This window comes from Lates calcarifer, linkage group LG14 (assembly GCF_001640805.2).
Source record: "Lates calcarifer isolate ASB-BC8 linkage group LG14, TLL_Latcal_v3, whole genome shotgun sequence".
In the NCBI taxonomy this organism is placed as follows: domain Eukaryota; kingdom Metazoa; phylum Chordata; class Actinopteri; family Centropomidae; genus Lates; species Lates calcarifer.
In genome coordinates, this window is record NC_066846.1 from 3,995,001 (window position 1) to 4,015,051 (window position 20,051).

The 20,051-nt window shown below is 41.3% G+C and overlaps 1 protein-coding gene and 1 long non-coding RNA gene across 5 annotated transcripts in view; one reads left to right on the plus strand and one right to left on the minus strand.

Annotated features, from left to right (window-relative positions):
- The window catches only part of LOC108882038 (uncharacterized), a 113,220-nt gene extending 99,879 nt beyond the window's left edge, over positions 1 to 13,341 (plus strand). The window contains exon 3 of the long non-coding RNA XR_001960727.2: positions 13,208 to 13,341. This is a non-coding gene — a long non-coding RNA (uncharacterized LOC108882038). The remainder of the gene's footprint in view (positions 1 to 13,207) is intronic.
- Positions 1 to 20,051, minus strand: part of LOC108882034 (RAS guanyl-releasing protein 2) — a 34,843-nt gene that overhangs the window by 6,793 nt on the left and 7,999 nt on the right. Inside the window, exons 1-13 of one of the 4 annotated variants that reach the window (XM_018674260.2) lie at positions 18,241 to 18,347; positions 16,465 to 16,598; positions 16,073 to 16,175; positions 15,727 to 15,783; positions 15,236 to 15,367; positions 14,626 to 14,776; positions 13,240 to 13,413; positions 10,407 to 10,523; positions 9,700 to 9,981; positions 6,032 to 6,106; positions 5,655 to 5,774; positions 4,218 to 4,333; positions 3,981 to 4,122 (exon numbers count right to left, since the gene is read on the minus strand). In XM_018674260.2, the coding sequence (XP_018529776.1) occupies positions 3,981 to 4,122; positions 4,218 to 4,333; positions 5,655 to 5,774; positions 6,032 to 6,106; positions 9,700 to 9,981; positions 10,407 to 10,523; positions 13,240 to 13,413; positions 14,626 to 14,776; positions 15,236 to 15,367; positions 15,727 to 15,783; positions 16,073 to 16,175; positions 16,465 to 16,598; positions 18,241 to 18,329 (1,692 nt within the window). In that variant the 5' untranslated portion in view covers positions 18,330 to 18,347. Of the gene's footprint in view, positions 1 to 3,980; positions 4,123 to 4,217; positions 4,334 to 5,654; positions 5,778 to 6,031; positions 6,107 to 9,699; positions 9,982 to 10,406; positions 10,524 to 13,239; positions 13,414 to 14,625; positions 14,777 to 15,235; positions 15,368 to 15,726; positions 15,784 to 16,072; positions 16,176 to 16,464; positions 16,599 to 17,584; positions 17,733 to 18,240; positions 18,348 to 20,051 lie in introns of those variants that run through there. The other 3 variants (XM_018674259.2, XM_018674264.2, XM_018674263.2) reach the window with 3 other exon arrangements.

A 20,051-nucleotide genomic window follows, 5' to 3' on the forward strand; every position in this document is an offset into this window, starting at 1 on the left:
TTGTTTAAGATCCTGCTGCCTCATTCCTTGTCGATGATAAGTCAAAGCTAATTAACAACATAATGTGGCGAACAGGGACTGTTTTGGAAAAAAAAAAAAAAAAAATCAACAAACAAATGCAGGTTTGTTTAGGAACCCTCCAACATTTTTTAGTGTTTTTTTTTTTAGTGCATGTTGTGCATGCGCCTTTTTTTGTCAGTCACCCTTGAATGAGCTACAGAGGAAATAGCACCTGCTCATAACTCTATTACCAAATAACTTTGACACTGTTGTGTATTAGCTTTTCAAAGTAAGTTTCATGTCTCTAAGCTGTGGTGAGCTGTGAACTGAAATGAATGGAAACCAATAAGTACCTGAAATGTAGGAAATTAATCTAAAAATTTATGCCTTGAGAAATGGTTGGCAGTAAAGAGAAAGTACACACAATTAGCAGTTAATGGGCTAAAACATGTTAAAACACCCATATACTTCACATCTTGATATACCCCATTGATGCCAAGGAAGGTTGGAAAAAAGCGAATGAAGAAAGGAGCACAATGGAACAGAGAGATGTAGGGTGAGAGAGAGAGAGAGAGACAGAGAGAAAGAAAGGGGGAGAGAGAGGAGGTTGGTGGGACAGAGGGGGTGGAGGGGCACCGAGATCAAGCGGGATGCGGGGAGTGCACAGACAGTGGGGGAACAATGACATGAAAGAGCCGAGCTGGAGATCACACACTGCACTGGCACATCTGAGGAGGCACAAAATATCCTGACCTCTTTGCACACACACACACACACACACACACACACACACACGCCACAAATGCACACACACACACCTACATGCATGCATGCAAACACATACACTCGCAAGAGGCGCATATACTAAACACAAACAAGGACACACACGCACACACAGCGGGAAACTGAGAGCACAGCCAGAAGCTCTACAACAAAGAGAAGTTGGTTACGAGCAGAACATCTAAACACAACTATCATCACAGCTCTGCCTACACTGACTGACCTTTACTCTGTAGACGGCAAAACACAATGCACTACAAACATGAGCAGCGAACGCACCGACTTGTTACTTTCATTTGACAGTTCTCTGAAAGCTTTTAGAAGACAGCTATTTTTACAGCCAGCAGTTACATATTTAATATTAGAGATACACCCTGTGAGATATGCTTGTATTTTTGCTTTGCTTAAGCTTGAATCAGCATGTTGAATGTGACTTGAGTATGAAACTTGAGCTGACTGACGAGCAGTATGTATTTAATTACTGTGGGTACATTCAGAATATTGGATGTTTCCTAACTCTGACAAGGGATTTCCAGTGAAGAATAATAATTTCAGTTCAGCTGAAAGTCAAGTAAAGAACTTACGTGTTGGTGTTAAAGCTACAAAAAATATTTCTAAACCAAACAACCTCTATCTTTTCCTGCCAGACATTAAGAGTGACAATGGCAATGCATGCCATTCTGTTCCTGCTTTCCTGAATTGTTTGATATTACAGCAAGTACAGGCAGATAAAAAGAAAACACTTTTATTACAGAGTGAAGCAGCTTTTTTTATCTGTTATTTCCCTCTACTTTTCCACACAAATTGCCACATAACACTAACTATTGTTGTACTAAACTGCTTCAACCAAACAATTACTGACCATTGCTTTATTGCATAGTCATCCTCTACAATTGCTAAGGTTTATTTAAGAATAGTTCAACATTATTCACTTTTTTGTTGTGACTAATTCTTGGAAGGGAGCAGTGACTTCCTGGAGTCTCTTAGTCACCATGAGGTTCCTAGGGAACCAGCAAGGGCAGGGCACTGTTTCCTGGGTGTACTGTAGTTTTGTACTGAGTGGACATGTACATATGAGAGTGACTGTATCAGTCTTCTCTTCTAACTCTCAGCAAGAAAGTGATTAAGTCTTAAAATATTGAACTGTTCCTTTAACTTCAGTCATGTGCTCATTGTTGTCCCTGACTCCTCGAGTCAAAATCAAATCCCCCCCTTCCACTGCATGCACGACTTAAACAGGAATGAACCTGAATGTGCATGTTGCAGACAAGATGCTGACTTGACTACTATCAACCTAATGATATAGCTGTTGATTGAGTCTCGTAAAGCGTGCAGTCTCCAGCTGGTTCGTACACCAAAGAAGGAAAAAACTGTTGTGAAGAGAACAGACAATTCCATCGTGTTTAGCCGTAGTCACGGGGACTGGAAAGAGATTTGTTTGGGTACTCCCCTCTCCACTGCCAAAATCTGCAAGCCAGGAAGATAAGGTCACCCAAACATGTCCATGTCAGGTTTCTTTACAAGGCCTGGTTTGCAACCTAAATGCTCCAAAAGAAAGCTTTCTGCAGTTTGTGCTAGGAAGCTAAAAGAATAATAAATGAATTTTGTTGCTTTATTATTGAACAGACTGCCTAGGCAGACAGCCTGAGGAGAATTTGTGACTGGAATAAGACATTTTTCCTTGTAAGAAAATTTTTAAATGTTCTAACTTTTTCAATCACGTTGAATCTTTTTGTCACACTGTAAGAAAACTCCAGCAGTAAGAGACGAAACAAGAGATTTGTGTCGATTCATTCCTGCTTTTCTTATTCCATGAAGCTTAAGTGTGAAAAGCCCAAAGAGGTTTGTGCATTGCACTCTGCAATCACTCATATAAAAAAAGCTCTAAGCCTCTACCTAAACATTCGCTGTATCCTCCTGAGATGCAGAAACTTGCGCTCGGTACTGTGTCTCCTCGCTCTGCGCATTTAGTAAAACTCATGTGTGCCATTAATTAGGGTGTAAGGCCAAAAGGTGGCTGCGGGCGAAGCGGCGCAAGATTATGAAGATCCATGTGAGACACTGGAGGTGAGTGAACTCTGCAGTGTTTACAGGAGGCCCCGGCTTGGCTTGTACGGCATGTTTGAGACAAGTGCTGAAAAATGGGCTGCGGGAAAATATTGTTTTTGCACAGGAGCCAAGAGGAAAGCGCAAAGTGGGAAAATGAGGAAGTGGCTGGTGTATCTACATCTGCCACACACATACACACACACAACACACAAAGGCATATTCAAAGGAAGAAGCACGCTGTCAGAGTCCTTATCTTTCCCTGCTCTCTATTCTGAGTTTCCCCTCCTTGGTTTGAAAATGGCTGAGTGTCCCCTGGAGAATGTATGTTTGTGTACAAGACAATAGCATGTGTCTAAATGTGTGCTCCTTTGAGTGTTAATGAAAGTCTATACATATGCATACTTCTCTTTTGAGTATTACAGTCTCTCTCTAGCTTGTTTGAAGTGTGGAGAAATGAATGGAGTGTCATCTCATTGTCTCCAGTTCAGTGTGAGGGCCCTGTTCCTGCTCTCATTACAGCTGAGTGCTGACTCACTGTCTGCGTCTAAATAACACAGAGCTTCTTTGGGGACTTGGGGGAATGTTAAGGGCCAGAGGACACACACACACACACACACAGATATAACACCGCAACAGAGGAGGGTTATCATCTCACCCAATTACCTTCCTCCCATATTTCCCAGAATGCAGCTTCAGCAGTGTGTGACTGTAGCTCAAAGTAATTGGCATTGCCCTGACCTGACAGGAGGAACCTCTGAGAGATGGGGCTATCACCCGCTGCCGGTGACTGCCGAGACAAGTAATGAAGTACGCACAGTCTGTAGGGCTATGTGGCTGTGGAATGGCCAAAGTGAGCACAGTCGACCTCTGACCTTTCTAAACAAAGTACGACACGTGCCCATTGATTGGGTTCATGAAGAAATCAATGCATTTGAAAACACAAAAGCAAATTAAACTGAGATCAATATTTGTTTAAGACCTTCAGAGGAGTCTGAAGGGTTTGTAAATCATTCAGTTGACATAGGTTTTAAAATGATCTATAAAGTGCAGTGTTTTGTGTAATTTTACTACCAGCTGTGGCTGTAAGTGAGAAAAAACAGAAGCTCAAAATAGGATTAGCGTTCACATGTGAGTATTAGATGTGTACTCACAAAGCCGGCGCAGTGCTCACAGAACGTGGGCTTGACGTAGGTGGTCTCAGTGAAAGTGTGGATGAAACCCATCTTGCAGTTAAGCAGAGAGCTGGCTTTCATAAAGTAGTCTATCATCTCCTCTCTGCTGATCTTCCCATCTCTGTGAGAGGAAGCAAAAAGGCAGGGGAGAGTGATGTGAGTTAGTCGTGTAAACTGCACAGATTTGTCTGTGTGAACAAATGTGTAAATGCTCACTGGTTCTTGTCCAGTTCTCCAAACTTGCTGAGGTAAGGGAAGTTGTTCCTGATCGCTTCGAATTCATCTCTGGAGATGTGGCCGTCGCCGTCTGTGTCAAAGTTCTTGAAGACTGACTGTAAGCGAAAGGTTTCTGTAGGTTAGTTTCAACATGTATTCAACTATAAAGTACTGGTTACTGACAATTTCACTTCATTTTGACTTCACCCGCTTAAAGAATAAGGCTCGGGAAGGCTATTTTCTCACTTAAGTTACCTTACCCACAAAATTGGCATATTTTGGGTAAAGTTGAAATAATCATGCTGATAAAATGATTTTGAAGATAATCTACAAACACATCATTTGCGTAAACAAATAACAATTTAGTCAGTGAATTTGCCCATGCAGTAATTGCTTATGCGCTATTTAAAAAAAAAAAAAAAAACTATATAACATTTGTCACCACAGCAACCACTTTAGCCAAAGAATTACAGTCTAATGTTACCTGGACCATAATATGAAAACCACTGGTACAAACAGATTAGTTATTGAGTGGCACATGAAGGTGATAAAAGGCAAACTGCTGTATTCACCAGTATTCTCATTGGTCCAGACCTGTCGACCAGTCATGTATAGACAGCCTGCATCTCTCCACAAGGGGTGGGTACCAAAATTAATTACAACAAAAACAACAGTTTTTGTGCTCAGGTTGCTACGTTTTTGTCTGCTGGTTTCCAACAGCAAAACCAACAGCAAAAATTCTCCTTTCTCACTCTTGGGAATCCTTTTTGTGAATGAAAAGCCACAAACAGAGCGACACAGGAGAAAGAATGTTGGGCCACTGATTATGCTAATAACAAAATCTTACAAACGCACTCCCTCTAATTAGTAGGTTTCATTCATCAGGTGTGCAGCTAAGTGTTCATATGAGAGAGTCTCAGGGCAGAAAGCACAAGATGTTTAGGATAAGAATACAAAATGAGACTCGCTTAATTCCCTTTTATTTCTTACAATTCTTTGCAGTTTAATTCATCTTCATTACTCATCTGACTGAAAACAATTGGAATGTGACCACAAGCAGGAAACGACAAACATTTAAAGCTCTTGCTGTCAAATGTACCAAAAATACACTTGAAAAAAGGAATACCCTGTATAATTGAAATCTTCCCATGGGTTTTAGAAGGATTTCAGCAGTCCAGGCTGAAATACCCCACAGAGAACCATGTAATCCTCCAGTTCCAGGAGAAAAAAAAACAAACATGAAAAATGTCCAAAATATGTTGCATGGTCCGAGCGTTGGTAATTATGGTGAAGAGATTAATGGCAATTTGACCAAAGAGTCAAGAGTGATGGAGATGACAACAGATAATTCATCCTTAGCTCTCCAGTTTAATGACACTGGACCCCCAGGTTACAATTAGCCCTGAGAGGGGAATGTGAAGTAGCTGAAAAACTCACCTCCACCATCTTCTCTATGTGTTTCTTGATGATCGTCGGGTCGGCGTTGGGCTTCACCGACACAGCCCACTCATCGATCATCGTGGGCTTGGGGTCAGGCGCGGGGGCAGGGCTGGAGTTCTGCTATAAAGAGATGAGATCAATATCAACGCAGGGAAGAAAAAGAAGGAAAAGATATCTGCAGAATTCAAGGCTTACTGAAAATGTCTACAACATTCACAGCATCATAGGATTTTCTGCTTATAGGGGCTAACAACTTCATAAAGCAGATGACACCTCTCAAATGGTGCAGTAACATCCATCTTTTCAAGACAGGAGCAGAGTGGGAGATACCAAATATGGGATACTGAGATATGGGACAAACAGTGTACACTCACCACTGGCTTTCGTGGCTCTCTCTGTAGAGACATCTGGTAGATCTCCTCCTCTGTATGATACTGGTCCAGAGATACCTGCATAGAACAGGGCACATCAAATCAGATATTCACAGAAGCATTCATTTCATCACGCTGTCCTTAAATGTCTCTGTCTTTATATAACTCACCTCTGTGAGAAGATGTTGTAGTACTGACACTATTCAGACTAACTGATACACACTCTCTGTTCTTTCACTCTTTGATTTTCTTTTAACATTCCCAGTGAAAATGAGTTCATTTATATGTCACTTGTGAAAAGTTGTATTTCATGGCTGTGAGTGACATTATCAAAAGGTAGCTCCCACTTTACCAGAAAAGGAGTCAGACTGAGGACAGTCAGATGTGGTTGAATTCCAAAAGTTAGTAAGCATGGAGTTCAGTAATCAATATTCATGCTCAGCTACAACAATACTGTCTTTTATACAGTAAACATGAAGAGAGGAGTCTGGAACTGTTTTGTTTGTAAAGTTTAAACAGGATTTAGACAGCCTCTCTTACTCCTCAGCATTCATCTTCACCACAAAGTAAACACATTCCTGGACACATTTCAGGCAAAAGCAACTGCAAATGTTACTGAAACAGACTAAATAAGGGTGATACACAAAATCCACTCACCCAGGTTGTGGTGGAGCAGCTGCACAAATCACAAGGGCTGAAATCTAAAAATCTGGCCAAATAAAACCAAAACACTCTGCATGGCTGGATACTATAGAGAGAAAATATCTTTTTATACTTCTATACTGTGAACCGACCCTTTAGGGGTCTGCATCTGCACTAAGGAGCTGCACTCCATTAAACTCCATACTAACTAGACAAAAGCTGCTATTGCAGTGAAATGAAAAATATCTCAACCACAAAAAAACCCTAAATGCTTCTGGTTGAAAAGATGCTCATGACCCAACACATACGAAGTAAAATCCAAATCAGAATATGCAGATATGTTTTATATGCATGAAAGTTATTCATGGTCTCCGCATCTATTTTCTGCAGACTGAAGCGGAGGTGAGTCCAGACCTCACCATTTAACCAGGTATTTAACAAAAAGGGGCTGCTCACACACAGAACTGCTCATTATAGGGGTTGTTAAGTAGGGATGTCTTTTACATTAACGCAGCCGCTATGGCAACAGGTGAGAGAGCGGCATCTATTTTTTCCTCCAGTTAACACGTCGTAACTGCCACATGTAATCACCCACTGCATCCACTGTGGGCCTCAAATTGTTTTTCCCTCAGAGCTATTCTCTTACTGTAATTGTGTTTCCTGGTTTTCATTGAATTGAAGATGTAAGTACGGAAGGAATTTTTTTTTTTTTTTTTTTTTTTTTTCCTTGTTGAGGGCAAAAGTTAACTGTAACCACATTCACATTCAGGATGATATAATAAAATCTCCTTCATTTGAAAGGCTGTTGAAAATAACTAAAGGAGGAGGACATTAGTGTTTTAAACTTATGTGGTTTGCTTATTTTAGCTCCCTACACAGGCATGCCTTCCCCTTTTCATTATTTTTGAAGGATTTATTGACTTTCTTTCCTTCTCCTTACTCTGAGCTAGATCAACTACAATAAGCACCAGCATAAGATAATTGGGTATTGACTCTGTCCAGCAAACTTCCCCGGTGCCCCTCAGCTCCAAAACCTGTCAAGCTGTTTTCTTTCATTATCGCAGTAAAAAGGGGAAACCAGCTGCAATCTCACACAAACACCTGCAGCCACATTGAGTAATTGATCTCTTGGGATTGTTTAAACTCAGAAAGCTCCCTGTCTCAAATTCAGGAAACCCTTATCTGCATCTGCCAAAAAAAAAAAAAATAAAAAAAAAATACTGATGCGTGCACACACCTCAGCTTTCTTGCTGAAGTGAAGGCAGCGACAAAGCCGAGATCAGTCTCACTTCAGTCTTTCCACTTTCACTCCAACCAAATATAAGCATCCTGTGACTCTGCCATAGAATATCCTGATTTATTTGAGCTGTAGCTGCACTAAACTGTTTGCTCAAATACGGATAACTCTCACATAAAATATGAGAAGTGTGATTTTTTTATTATTAGTGGTATACTTTTATACTTTATGCCTTTTACTGCTTGACACTCATTTTGAGTTTAAGCCAAAGTACTGCTTCATTTATCTGGTTTAAATTTCATACTATCACTTCACATTTCAAGATGAATGTATTTCATGAGGCAACAACATGTTTATGAGGGATTACATCCTGGTGGAGGCTTCCATTTCTTCCTGTTGGTGTTTGGTGACTGACAGGGGAGCGATACAAGGAGTGAGAGAGCATGTTTTGTCAAGCTCAGACAAAGAGTCTTGTCCTGAAGAAACGCTTTTATCATTTAACAGTACTGATATTCTACTGATTTCCTTTATTTAAATAGCTCTTTTTATAAAGCGCTTCACAAATAAGAGAAAAAAGAAAACACAGAACAAATCAGTAAAACTGAACTATCACAATGTAGTAATGCGTTCTCTTTGGCAAAAAGGCTTTACTGCAAAAGAGTTGAGATTTAAAAGGCAGCACTGATCCTACTGAGATCCTCCTTCAGGTTATTTCAAAGCCAAAAAGCCCTTTAGTCTTTAATCGGCATACAGGATCAGACAGGGGGTTTCAGTGCAGGTTAACAGTTTAAAGTTCAGTGAGGTTCAGGGAAGAGATGCTGAAACAGGGACTGTGACCCTTTGTCCTGGATGAAAGCACGATTCTAAACAACTGAATTTGGCTAGCAGATAACAATGTCAGAACAGTTACCAAGATGCAGAAGTGAATTCATTGTTTAACCCTCTTTTTATTACTGAATGTTAGTGTTAATTTCTTATTCATGCACCCATCTTACACATGAAGTTCAGTTTACGTGAAGGGTTATCTTGAATTGGGCTCGAGACTTAAAATGTTTACAGAAAGACTGCATAACAAGCTGAAGGTGTGGGGTTTAAAACAAGTGGGTAGGGAGCATAACAGATGGCAGAGAGCTGCATTATGGGAGATGTAGGCTCCAGGACATCTCATACCCCTTAAAATGTGTTAATAATTTATTAGTTAATTTATCTATTTAGTCTGAGTTCATCTTATTTCAAAAATGATCAATGTATTATCATATACCTACATAATTTGAACCAGTGTTTATTGATAAAATAAGTTGAAAGAAGATAAGAAGTCAGTATGGCATCTTTCTTGTCATTTTCAACATGGCCAATGTTTTTCTAGCAGCATATTGTTTATATCTACAGTGATGTATTGGCTGTTGTGACCATCATTCAGGACATCTGAATGCTTTGAGCTTGGATGTTCGTGCTTTGAATACGTTAGTTACATTTAATCTCCAGGCTTTGTCTGTACACAGATTTTGTCCATGCTGGCTACAGTACAGTCTGTCTGAGTGTAACAGGCTGTCTGTTACACTGCCTGGACACAAAGTGTTCATCCCTCTCAAAGTTTTCCCTCCTACTTCACTGCTGTCTGGGTGGTTAATGAATGCTTTTGTATTCTGATGAATAGCAAACTCACAGCACCTGATGAAGGACCTGATTTTGCCTGGCACACACTGTTCTTTGTGGGGAACATCTTTAATTCAAGCCAAACATTTAGCTTGGATTCTGCACATACACAAATCTTTTCAGTCTCTGCACCCACCGTAAGCAAGTTGAGCAGGTCTGTGTTGGCATCCACGTGAGGCGGTGTGGTCTGAATGAGCGCCAGCTCTTGAAGGATGGCGTACAGCTGCTGGGTCTTCGCCAGGTTGACCCGTGTCTTCTCTTTGTCTGCCCAGTCTGGAAGCGCCACGTGCACGGCTATCAGGTCTTTCAGGTGCACGCCGAGAATGGGGAAACGGAAGCCAGAGCACTCGGAGAAGCGCTTGCGGTATTGGCTGTAGTTCCCACATGATGTCACCAGTTCAATAAGGTTGTTAAAAACCTGTAGATGTGTGAATGCAGGAGGATGAAAAAAAAGAAAGGATGGACATGGGATGAGAGTTGGCAGGAAATACAGACACTGTCAAAAGAGAGATTTGTTTAGAATGATCAGAAGCATTCAGGAAAACTTTGCTCCAGATGGACTTACATAACTGACAAGACACTGTAACTCTCCCAACTGTTGCATTCAACTTTGCAGTCACATGGCTCAAATTCATAGTTTTAAAAAGCCACTGTGTAGGAGTAATGGGCAGAGATAAGGAGCTTGGCAGCTCGCACAGCAGAGATGTGGATTAGTGAATCAAGATTAAAAATCACTTGTTAGCTAAAATGCATTGCATGCAATTGAATTTGTCTGGTTGTGTCTGAATGTGGATGCCAGAAATAGATCAGTGACGGCTGAGAGGACAGAAGCAACTGCTGCACCTTGTTGGTCTCTGCGCTGATGTGGGCCTGCGTGTCTTTGAGGCGAGAGATGGAGCTGTTGCTGAGGCCGCCCACCACCGCCATCAGTGTGTTGAAGTTCTGCAACTGCAGCAGCTTCTGGAAAAGGAGAGAGGGGAAATATTAAGGGTTGAGGGGGGAAGATAGTGAGTAAACGTGTATGCCACTACCAAACAGGATTTTATGGAGAGTGAAAGAGAGAGGGTGGTGTAGGTTAAAAATATTTAGAATGAGTCAGAGAGATACAGCAATGGAAAATAAAATCCTTAGGAGGTGAAGCCAGAGACTGGAGACTTTGGAGTAAGTAGGGAAAGTCTGCAAAGTCTTCAGCCCACATACCTGATCTGAATATGCCAAGATATGACTGACTGTTCTGACCTGTCTGTGTCAAAGTAAAGCTAACACTTTGTGAATGGCGCTCTGCGGGGCTCCACGCTGCCCTTCAGCCTGCTTGGCATCTCGGTGAAAATCAATGGGGGCTGAGTGGGAGGGCCGCCAGAGGGGATCATTTGATTCAGCTCAAACACCCTTTGGGATCAATTGGTAAATCAGTGTGGAAGGCAGCGCAGGATTTTCAGAGTGGGTTTTGGCTACACTGCACGTGCATGTGGCCGTGAGCGAGGCCTGGGAAAAGTTTCGCTGGGTGTATAACGAATGTGTGTATGATAGGGCTGGTAGATGCAGTTCATCCTTTTGTCAACCAACTGTTATCACGCAGCTGACTGGTGATGTGGGGCATTTATCAAAACCAGATGGCACAGGACACATACACTGAGAACATACTGTGAAAAGAACTGGATTAGAGCTTATCAGTGTGCATGAAAGGGGCATTTATGCATTTTAAGTTATAGCACAAGTCCTTGCAGTCAAAAAAAAAAAACCCCAGATAAATATGAATCATTTGTCCCATTTCAGCTTTCTACTGGGGAACTGAAATGGAACACAACCAGCACACCCTGAGGGGGGCTTTGGGAAATGTCAAGTATGTCAAGGCTACCTTCTGTGCTGCCTCTGAATACATTTGAAATCGGCATGAACATGATTTTTGTCCCTGCATGTGCCCACAATTGGGCTGTGTTTCTGAATGCCAAAGGTCTGAGGCATTTCAAATTGGCAAAGAATTAACGAGGGCATTTCCAGCTGGGATGATGTATGTGCCTGGGCGGTCACCCATTCTGTGTGAATGACCGAAATGACTTCTGGACACTCCGTTCAGTGCTCAGTAACAAGGGGTGCGAAACACTTAATAGAGCTCTGCTGGGCTCCCCCCTGACAAGAGCCCTGCTGAGGCGTTGGTGCACTGGTGTATTCTGACAGAGAGGGGTGAAGAAACCTGCTGAGACGCTGCCAAATAAATTATGAGCGACTGAAGTTTGCTCTGCAGATGAAGAGAAGGATAAATAAATGGAAAACAGGAGCAGACATCTCATAATGAGCAAAACAATCCCAAAGTAGACTCGCAATTAGTAATGAGGATGCATCCGCAGAGCACTACAGGCTATTAGGATGAAAATTCATCTTCTGCACTTTCTATGGTCGACTGAAGCAGAGTGGAGATGAGTGGATTGTCACAGAGAGAGAAAACCCAGCCCATCTGGCAGACAGGCGCAAATGATAACATCAAGCTGAAATGATATCAATTACTGTGAAGCCCAGGACGCCATTTAAAGGGATGTTTTTGCGGTGAAAGGATGTCAGTCTCCAGACATATGGTCAGAAAACCATATAAATCAGTGAGCTGGCAGCTTTGTTTGGGAATTGGCGAGGAGAGATCAGATTAAGTTAAGATTAGGATTAGAGGCATCTTGACCTCTGGATGACCAAAGATGATTTCAGTCAAAACGTGTAGAAATGAAGGGATATGCGGGTAAATGGAGATTTAAAGTAATATACAGTTTAATCTTTCTTATGGCGAGAAATAAACAAAAATTCTACAGATCTCTCCTGTTTCAAAAAGTCGAATAAATGGAACATTTTGTCCAAAATGAACCACACTTTTTTTTATTTCTCTCTGTATCAGAGATTTCATATGCAGCTGTGACTCATGTCACCTGCAGAAATTCACCAGTGATTCTATTGTAAGATGCATCATTGAATTTTTAGCCGACAGGAAGTCTACACCCTGTATAATGAATTTATGATACACTGTATCTTAATTTCATATTCTAACTCTGCAGCAAAGAGCAAATTTTCCTGTTGGGAATTATTATTTTTTATTGTTTAACTGTGAAAGCCTTGCATATCAAATTTAGGTGATTTTCATTCTTTCAAATAAATTGAAGCTTTACATGCTCCTCCCTTGTTTCAGGCAATTTTACAACCCCTTAGGCCCATTAAAGCATTTGGATAAAGCCAAAAAAGCATCACCAACCAGCTAAAACAGGACTGTTTTTCTTTATTGCTGTTGGAAATGGAGCAAGCTGACAGCAGCATTATCTTAAAGAGCTCTCAGTAGTCATCTTAACACGTTAATACCTCCAAAGCCTTTTTAAATTAAATTCACTTTTTCCCACAATATGCACCACCTGATTGGAAATGATGGTGTCTTATGTATGTGTGTGTGTGTGTGTGTGTGTGTGTGTGAGTGTGTGTGTGCAAGTCATCAAAGCCATTGTGACTTTCCCCCTTCTCTCCACATCTCTTGGTTTAATCTTTAATTCACCTTTTAACTTTCTTTCTTTCTCTTTGGTCCCAGGCACTCATCTCCTATCAGTCTGCTACATCATGCACCCTGAGCCCCGCAACAGCCACCCTAACACTGCCCTGTCTTAAAACTTTCACAGTAAACAGCCGCACCGGGCCCGGGCAGACAGACCTGTGCCACTCTGATGAAGTGGGAGATGACGACAGATCTCTGTTGGGCGGTGGGCTTGCTGAGCACCATAAGCTGGATCCACTGGGACACGCTGTTGAAGAGTGTGATGAACCGCTCCAGGATGGGGTTATCCACCGTACAGCCGTGCATCACAAAGCTGTGGTAGTCCTGAAACTAAAAAGGAGAAGTAGAGCATTCAACTTTACATACATACATACAACTTTGAGTTCATCTATTTGAAATAAAACTACAACTTGGGCACATCCCAGTATTTTTATAAATTCTGATGACTCTGATGCTGTATGGCAGTCATATCCCCAGAGAGGGACATGTCCTAATTTTAGATATGAGGGACAAAAGAAAAAAAAAAAAACTGAAATCCACTTTCAGACGAATCAACACAACTAAAGAGGCAGATCTAACAAAAGAGAGAAAATCCCAGATATCTCAGGCTGCTGCTTTGATTTTTTTTAGATATGTCTCAGCAGTTTTATGGAAGTGCAACACTTCTGTAAATAAATGCCTAGAGGCATAGCATAAAGACTACAGGGAAAAAGCAGGGGAAAAGAGAGAGCCTGGCTCTATCCAGGTACCAGCATCGCTAAAGCTAACTGATTAACATGTTTAGTCCATAGAAAAACCAAAGTGTAAAAATGACAATTCATCATTCTATGCGGGGCTACACCCTGAGCTATTTCTTGTTTGGATAGGCTCTCTGTTTCCCCCTCTCTCCACTCTCTGTGCTAAACTAAGCTGTCACATACATTACATTAGAGTTGTATAAGGCTTATTATCTAACTCTCTGCAAGAAAGTGAAAAAGCATAGTCCCCAAAATGTTGAATTATTCCTTGAAGGCAGCAGTGTGGATAACAAAGCATTCAATTGGCTGATTCACTGACTGATTAATCATTAAGCTGAGAAATACAGTAAAAACAGATTTTGTTTTCACCTCTAAAAGCAGGAATCTGTCATTATAGCACATTTGGACCAGTAGGCTATGCTTCATTTATTTCTATTTATTGTTGTCTTCTGTTTTACACTGAGTCAGAATTCCTTTTAGAAAAGAAACAAATAGCAATCCAAGACAAATCACTACCACTGCCCCCATCTTGCCACCAACACCACCACAGTTGAATAAATTATCTAAAAAAGTCTACCATTTAAATCAGCACAAACACAGTCATTGCCTTTGCTTCCCAAAATAACAAATGTTTCCAGACGATAAATATAATTACTGCCAGTAAAAGTCCATTTTAACCTCTATTGCTTAGCAACTACAGTGTGCTTCCAGCATGTAAACACTGAATTTCTTAAGAATTCAAGGAATTTCAGAGCTGTAAACTTCACACTAGATACACAGCAACAACCGCTGTGGTCAAACTGACCAGGATCTTGCAGAAGGATTTGTACTCCAGGTAGGTCAGGTGTTCTGCCAGTTCACAGGAGTCGAGGTGGTCGAAGAGCAGGGACATTTTCCTCTTTTTGGACACTGATGGGACACGCTGAGTCACCTGCCGCTTCCATTTATATGACGGCCTGACAGGGACAAAAAGGCACATAAAAAAAAATCTAGCATATTTTATAAGAAGTTTTCTCCTCGTTAGGTGTTTTGGAATGATACCATGACAGATTATGAGGATCAGCTTTACAAGCCTTGCTCAGGTTAGAGCTGCACTTATAGTGGTGTTGGATATCAAAGCAAAGCTATGACAAAAAATAGCATCACATAGTTCACAGAATAATAAAAACACACAAGCCCTGTAAAACATGAAGTAACTAAATCTTTCCAACTTTCTATAGAATTAATTTCCCTATTCCCTGTATATCACAGAGAAATGGTCTTTATGGGAAAAGGAGAAGTCACTGACCCTGCACAGCTCAGCAAATGTCTGAGAACAAGCAATAAAAGGGCACGCTGACATAAACACCCACAGACAGAAACATTCATTCACGCTGTCAACAGTCCACACAGCTTTCAGCAGCCGAGTCACTCACACACTGTCGAGGTCAATGAGCTGACTCTGGCTCGCGTTGCCCTCGGTGGTCAAGAGGTCTTTATAGTCTTTGATCTGGTCTGCCAGCTCCGGGTTCAGATTGAACTCTGCTGGAAACTCAGAGATCCAGTACCTAGAAAGCAGAACAAAGGGTTTTAGAGGGAAAGAGAGAGGATGAAAAATACGGAGAAAACTAGAGGAAGAGAGACTTGTTTACATCTACACGATAATGTGACTGTTGCCAACACTAAGTTTAAACCCAATCTTTTAACATGGTGTTACAGAGTGACTTTCTCTCCAAAAATACAGCTTCCATGAGACACGCTACTGTCACTATTCAACTGGAAACAGTAAAATCCATAATTAGGAAGACATGGCTAGAGAAAAACAAGGAGGGGTAGAAAGAATAAGAGATGACAGTTGGAAAGACCAAAGTTCAGACGGGAGAAGCACTGGAGGGATAAAAGTCAGACAGACAAGAGAGTTTATTACTTAACAAGGTGGCATATTCTTGTTCGGCGCTCAGCGGTGCAGCTCTCCTCTTGAGATCTGAACCACAAATCAAGGAGAAACTTTGCTGCAAATTTTCTGGGAAAACGCTTCACAAAAAGTTTCCAGACTACAACAACTCTGTCTTACATCTTATTCAGATTAAGAGCAAAGACATACACAACATGGTGTGCTAAAAAATCATTTCTATCCCCAAGCCCTACAAAGGATCTGGCTTTGATTCAGTGTCTCTGTGAGCATGTGCATATAAAGTACATATACATATATATATAAGTATATAAGGGAATATTCATGGACAAACACAGAATATATTCCTAGTGAAGGATACTTGAGCACCAGCTTCTTAGCCATGTCTGCTGAAGGGATGTACCATGGGTGCATCATGAGGAACATGCGGACCAAGGAAGTATCCTTCAAAGTGCCCTTCTCATCTGAAACATAAAAATAGGGTGCCTGTCATCAACAAGAAGCTATGTAGTGCAACTATCACCTGCTATCAGTTAGTGTGGATCTATTGTGGTAGTCAGTCTGTAAGTCGTTGCCTGATCACCAACATGCATATCACAATACATTTCTTCAGAAGACATTTCCTAAATTTCAGATAATTCAGATAAAAATTCTGAAAATATGATGTAAAAATGAACTGAGACTAGTTTTATTGAGTCACTCTGGAATAGAACTAATTATTTATAACAAAGAAACGATGTTCAAATGACCAACCGAAGGCTTTGATGCACGCTTCCACCAGCTCGTCCACTGTGGCCGACTGCTCCGATAATATGGACTCCATCGCTCCTGTCCTCTCTGTCTTTCCCCTGGTTTCCCTCTGTCTGGTTTGACTCTCGTGCCTCTCACTGAACACAGAAGAAGATGAAAAGAAAGGATCAAAGGGGAGCAAAACAGAGTCATTATGAAGCAAAGAGAGAGAAAATGAAATTCATAGTGTCTGTCGCTGCATGTTTGGAATAGTTGTGCGGTCAGTTGCTTTGCATGCTGCTCCACACTGTGAGTGAGAGTGAGATAGTCCGTGGCTCTTTACACATAGAGAGTGATGGTATTTTCTGCTAAATTTAATTGGGGTGTCAGTGTGTGCATATCCTGCACTGAAACTCGTTCTGCTTGAGGGAGCACAATTTAATTGGTCCGGCTCTCGGTGGAGAGTTTAAATGTTTTTGTTGTGTCCTAAGATGCTGAGAAATATAGGGTCAGGCATTGTTTAGACACTGTATACAGCTGATATGATAACTGAATAATGATTACAAAACAATGCCTTTCTGGCTTCCTAATGTTGACACATGCAGCCATACAGAATATAATTGGCAAAGTTATGGCTTAGATAAGTTAGCACTTATAAGGGTCAATACCCAGCCCTAAAATCTGGCATGAAAGTCAGCAGTGTAATGTAACTAAGTATATTTACACAATTTAAAGGTACCTCTGCTTGAGTATTTCTTCACTTCTACTTCACTACATCTCAGAAGGAAATAATGTTACTCCACTCCATGTTTGTGACAGCTACAGTTACTAGTTACTTTGCAGATTAAGATTTAACATATAAAACATATTATCAGTTTATAAAATTTGATGCAGTACATAACAGTACATAAACTTAGCTCCTCTTCAGTTACATTTAAATGCTGCTTACTACATCAGTAATGAAAACCTGCTGCATTCTGACTGCTTTTACTTTTTACATTTTGCTGATAATACCAGCATGCGTGACCTGTAATTGCGTATTTTCATATTGCACTCCTGCTACTTAACCTCAAGTATGAACACCTTTTACATCACTCAGTCAAATTTAAAACACTGGCAGTTTCAGTTCAAGTGATATCGTTACCTGTGTTGGTCTTCAGACTTCAGGAGCCTAATTTACATTTACACATCCATCCCTGCTTTATGACTGTGAACTTTGGAGCCCTTAGACAGATGTGGCTAACATGCGTGCACCGATGCAAAGTTAGCATACAAATAAGCTCATACTGACAATTTGACAACATTCAGACAATAGCTTTGACCTCAATATGGTTTGCCTGAACAACTGATAAAAAAAAGCCACAAACACACACCAGGAAACCACAATGTATTATCAGTTGCTGACATGGTCCAATGAAAATAAAAAAGTACACTGGTATTTTTCTTGATGATTGAGGAAGTTGTCACAACAGGGAACCATAGAAGCAGCTCACTGGACGGCTTAATGTGCAATCACACTTTCAAAACATATATATTTACGTCTCTACACGCAGCGCACGTGCACAGAATAGATAAGTGTGGTTTAAGAATAAGGGTGGCCTGAGGGGAACGATTTTTTGCTCTAATCCTAAATGCGTTCATTGTGGTTAAAGAGGTAAAATACACTAATCCTATCATCTATATAGGCTACAGCTTGATCAAGTGGTAAAATAGGAGATAAAAGACACCAGTGGATATTTTGGTAACAATGACGTTATGCTCGTTTGACCAAGTTAGGCCATAAAATCCAAAACAACCCACCCCGCTGTTGCATCGACTAACGGCTCTTCAGTGTTGTGGTTCTGTGGCAGAGTGTGAGAAGGGTGTGATGAGTGTGTGTATGTATCCATTGTCCCTGACACAATGAAGCCTTCCACTGCGTTGTCTCTGCTGCAACGCGGTGGGCGGACACACTCAATTACAGGCTTCACAAGCTGTCTCAGCCTCACACACACACACACACACACACACACATGCGCACACACACATTTCTAAAGAGATGGAGGGAAAGGAAAAGAAGGGGGAAGAGGGGGAAGTATAAACCTACAGCTTCAATCATCATAAATCATAATCAGTGGAGCAAGAGTGAGTGAAAGCCACTATGGTGAGGAGGAGAAAGGAGTGAAATACTAAACTTCAAATCTGTGCCTATATGGTCAGATCATTGAGTAATGAAGTGTTAAGAAATAGCAGAGTGCCACAATCAAAATGATGTGCTATTTCTATAGATAGACATGAAAGTTCCTGAGGGGGTGCTAAGGTCACCACAGGAAGTTAGTCAGAGCCATAGAGCTGCGCTTCAACTATGAAACCTCAAAGATGAAAAAACCCAGACCTGTGACTCTTAGCTCAGCAATAATTCTAATGCAACATCTCAGCATAGATTCTCCCAGAACAGATACCACTGCTCAGTTCACATCTCATAAATATGATAGGAAGGGAAGTGGCCTTGGAGTCTATTATTGCCAAACTCATTATTATTGATGAGAGTTGTAGATCTGAGCTGCTCAGCATCTGTTTCAGTTCGTCATTTTTACCGTTCAGGTCAGAACAGTCTGTCCACAAGAGCCGAATGAGGATATAAAACCTACTTTCTCCGAAGATGCAAGGCCCTACTGTATCCATCCCTCAGAGGGCATTACCCTGGACAACAAAAAAATGAAAAAAATGAAAGGCAGGGGTGTTTTTCTGTGCCACCTGTGCAAAGGATGAGCCTGCATTTAACTGAGTCTAGTCTGGCACTGCGGCGTGATGATACCGTCTCACCATCCAGTCGAATACACCATTCATCATCCCGCTGACAGGAGCTCTTTGTCGTGACCCGGAGAACAATTCTATCTGGGCTTTCAGAAGAATTCAGAGACAGATTTATCCTTAATAAGTTGTTGCCCGCCCCCCCTCTGTCTCTCTAGCCATTCTTTAAGTACTTTACCCAGTCCGATTTTTGATACTCTGTCTATAGCTGTGAAGCAGTAGATTGATTGTTAGGTAGCACACACTGTGAGAGCTTTGGTGTCATCCTTGGTTGCCTGGTGACGACGATCCAGGGCCATCGATCAGGCAGATTAGGGGGTGGGATGGGGCGCAGCAGGGATAAAGGGAAGTTGACGGGTGCCTGGTCAATCCTGGCCATGCAGAATCTGCAGTGTGCTGCTGGTTTAGTGGGCAATGAAAATGTCACATCCTCTGGCTAAACAAAGACCGACACCTTCTCACTGTCCCTTTTTATTTCCACTATTACAGCCACGAAGAAACATGAAAACTGTTTATGACTCTATAATGTAACAGCGCTTATATACACATACATATTCAAGGAAGTGTATTAAATTGACCACAGCTGGTGACATGGGGCAGTTAAACACAGGGCTACAACTAACAATTACTTACATTATCTGTTATCTTGTCATGAGAAGCACTACCCAGCTGTTTAATATCATCTGTGGCTCTGGAGGGAACAGTCCAACGCTTGAAAAAAATAACCTAGATGATGTTATAAGACGCTATCAAGTTGTGCTGTGGGAAATGTAGGAACTTGTGACTCTATGACCTCTACATGGGACTAAAACCCAGGG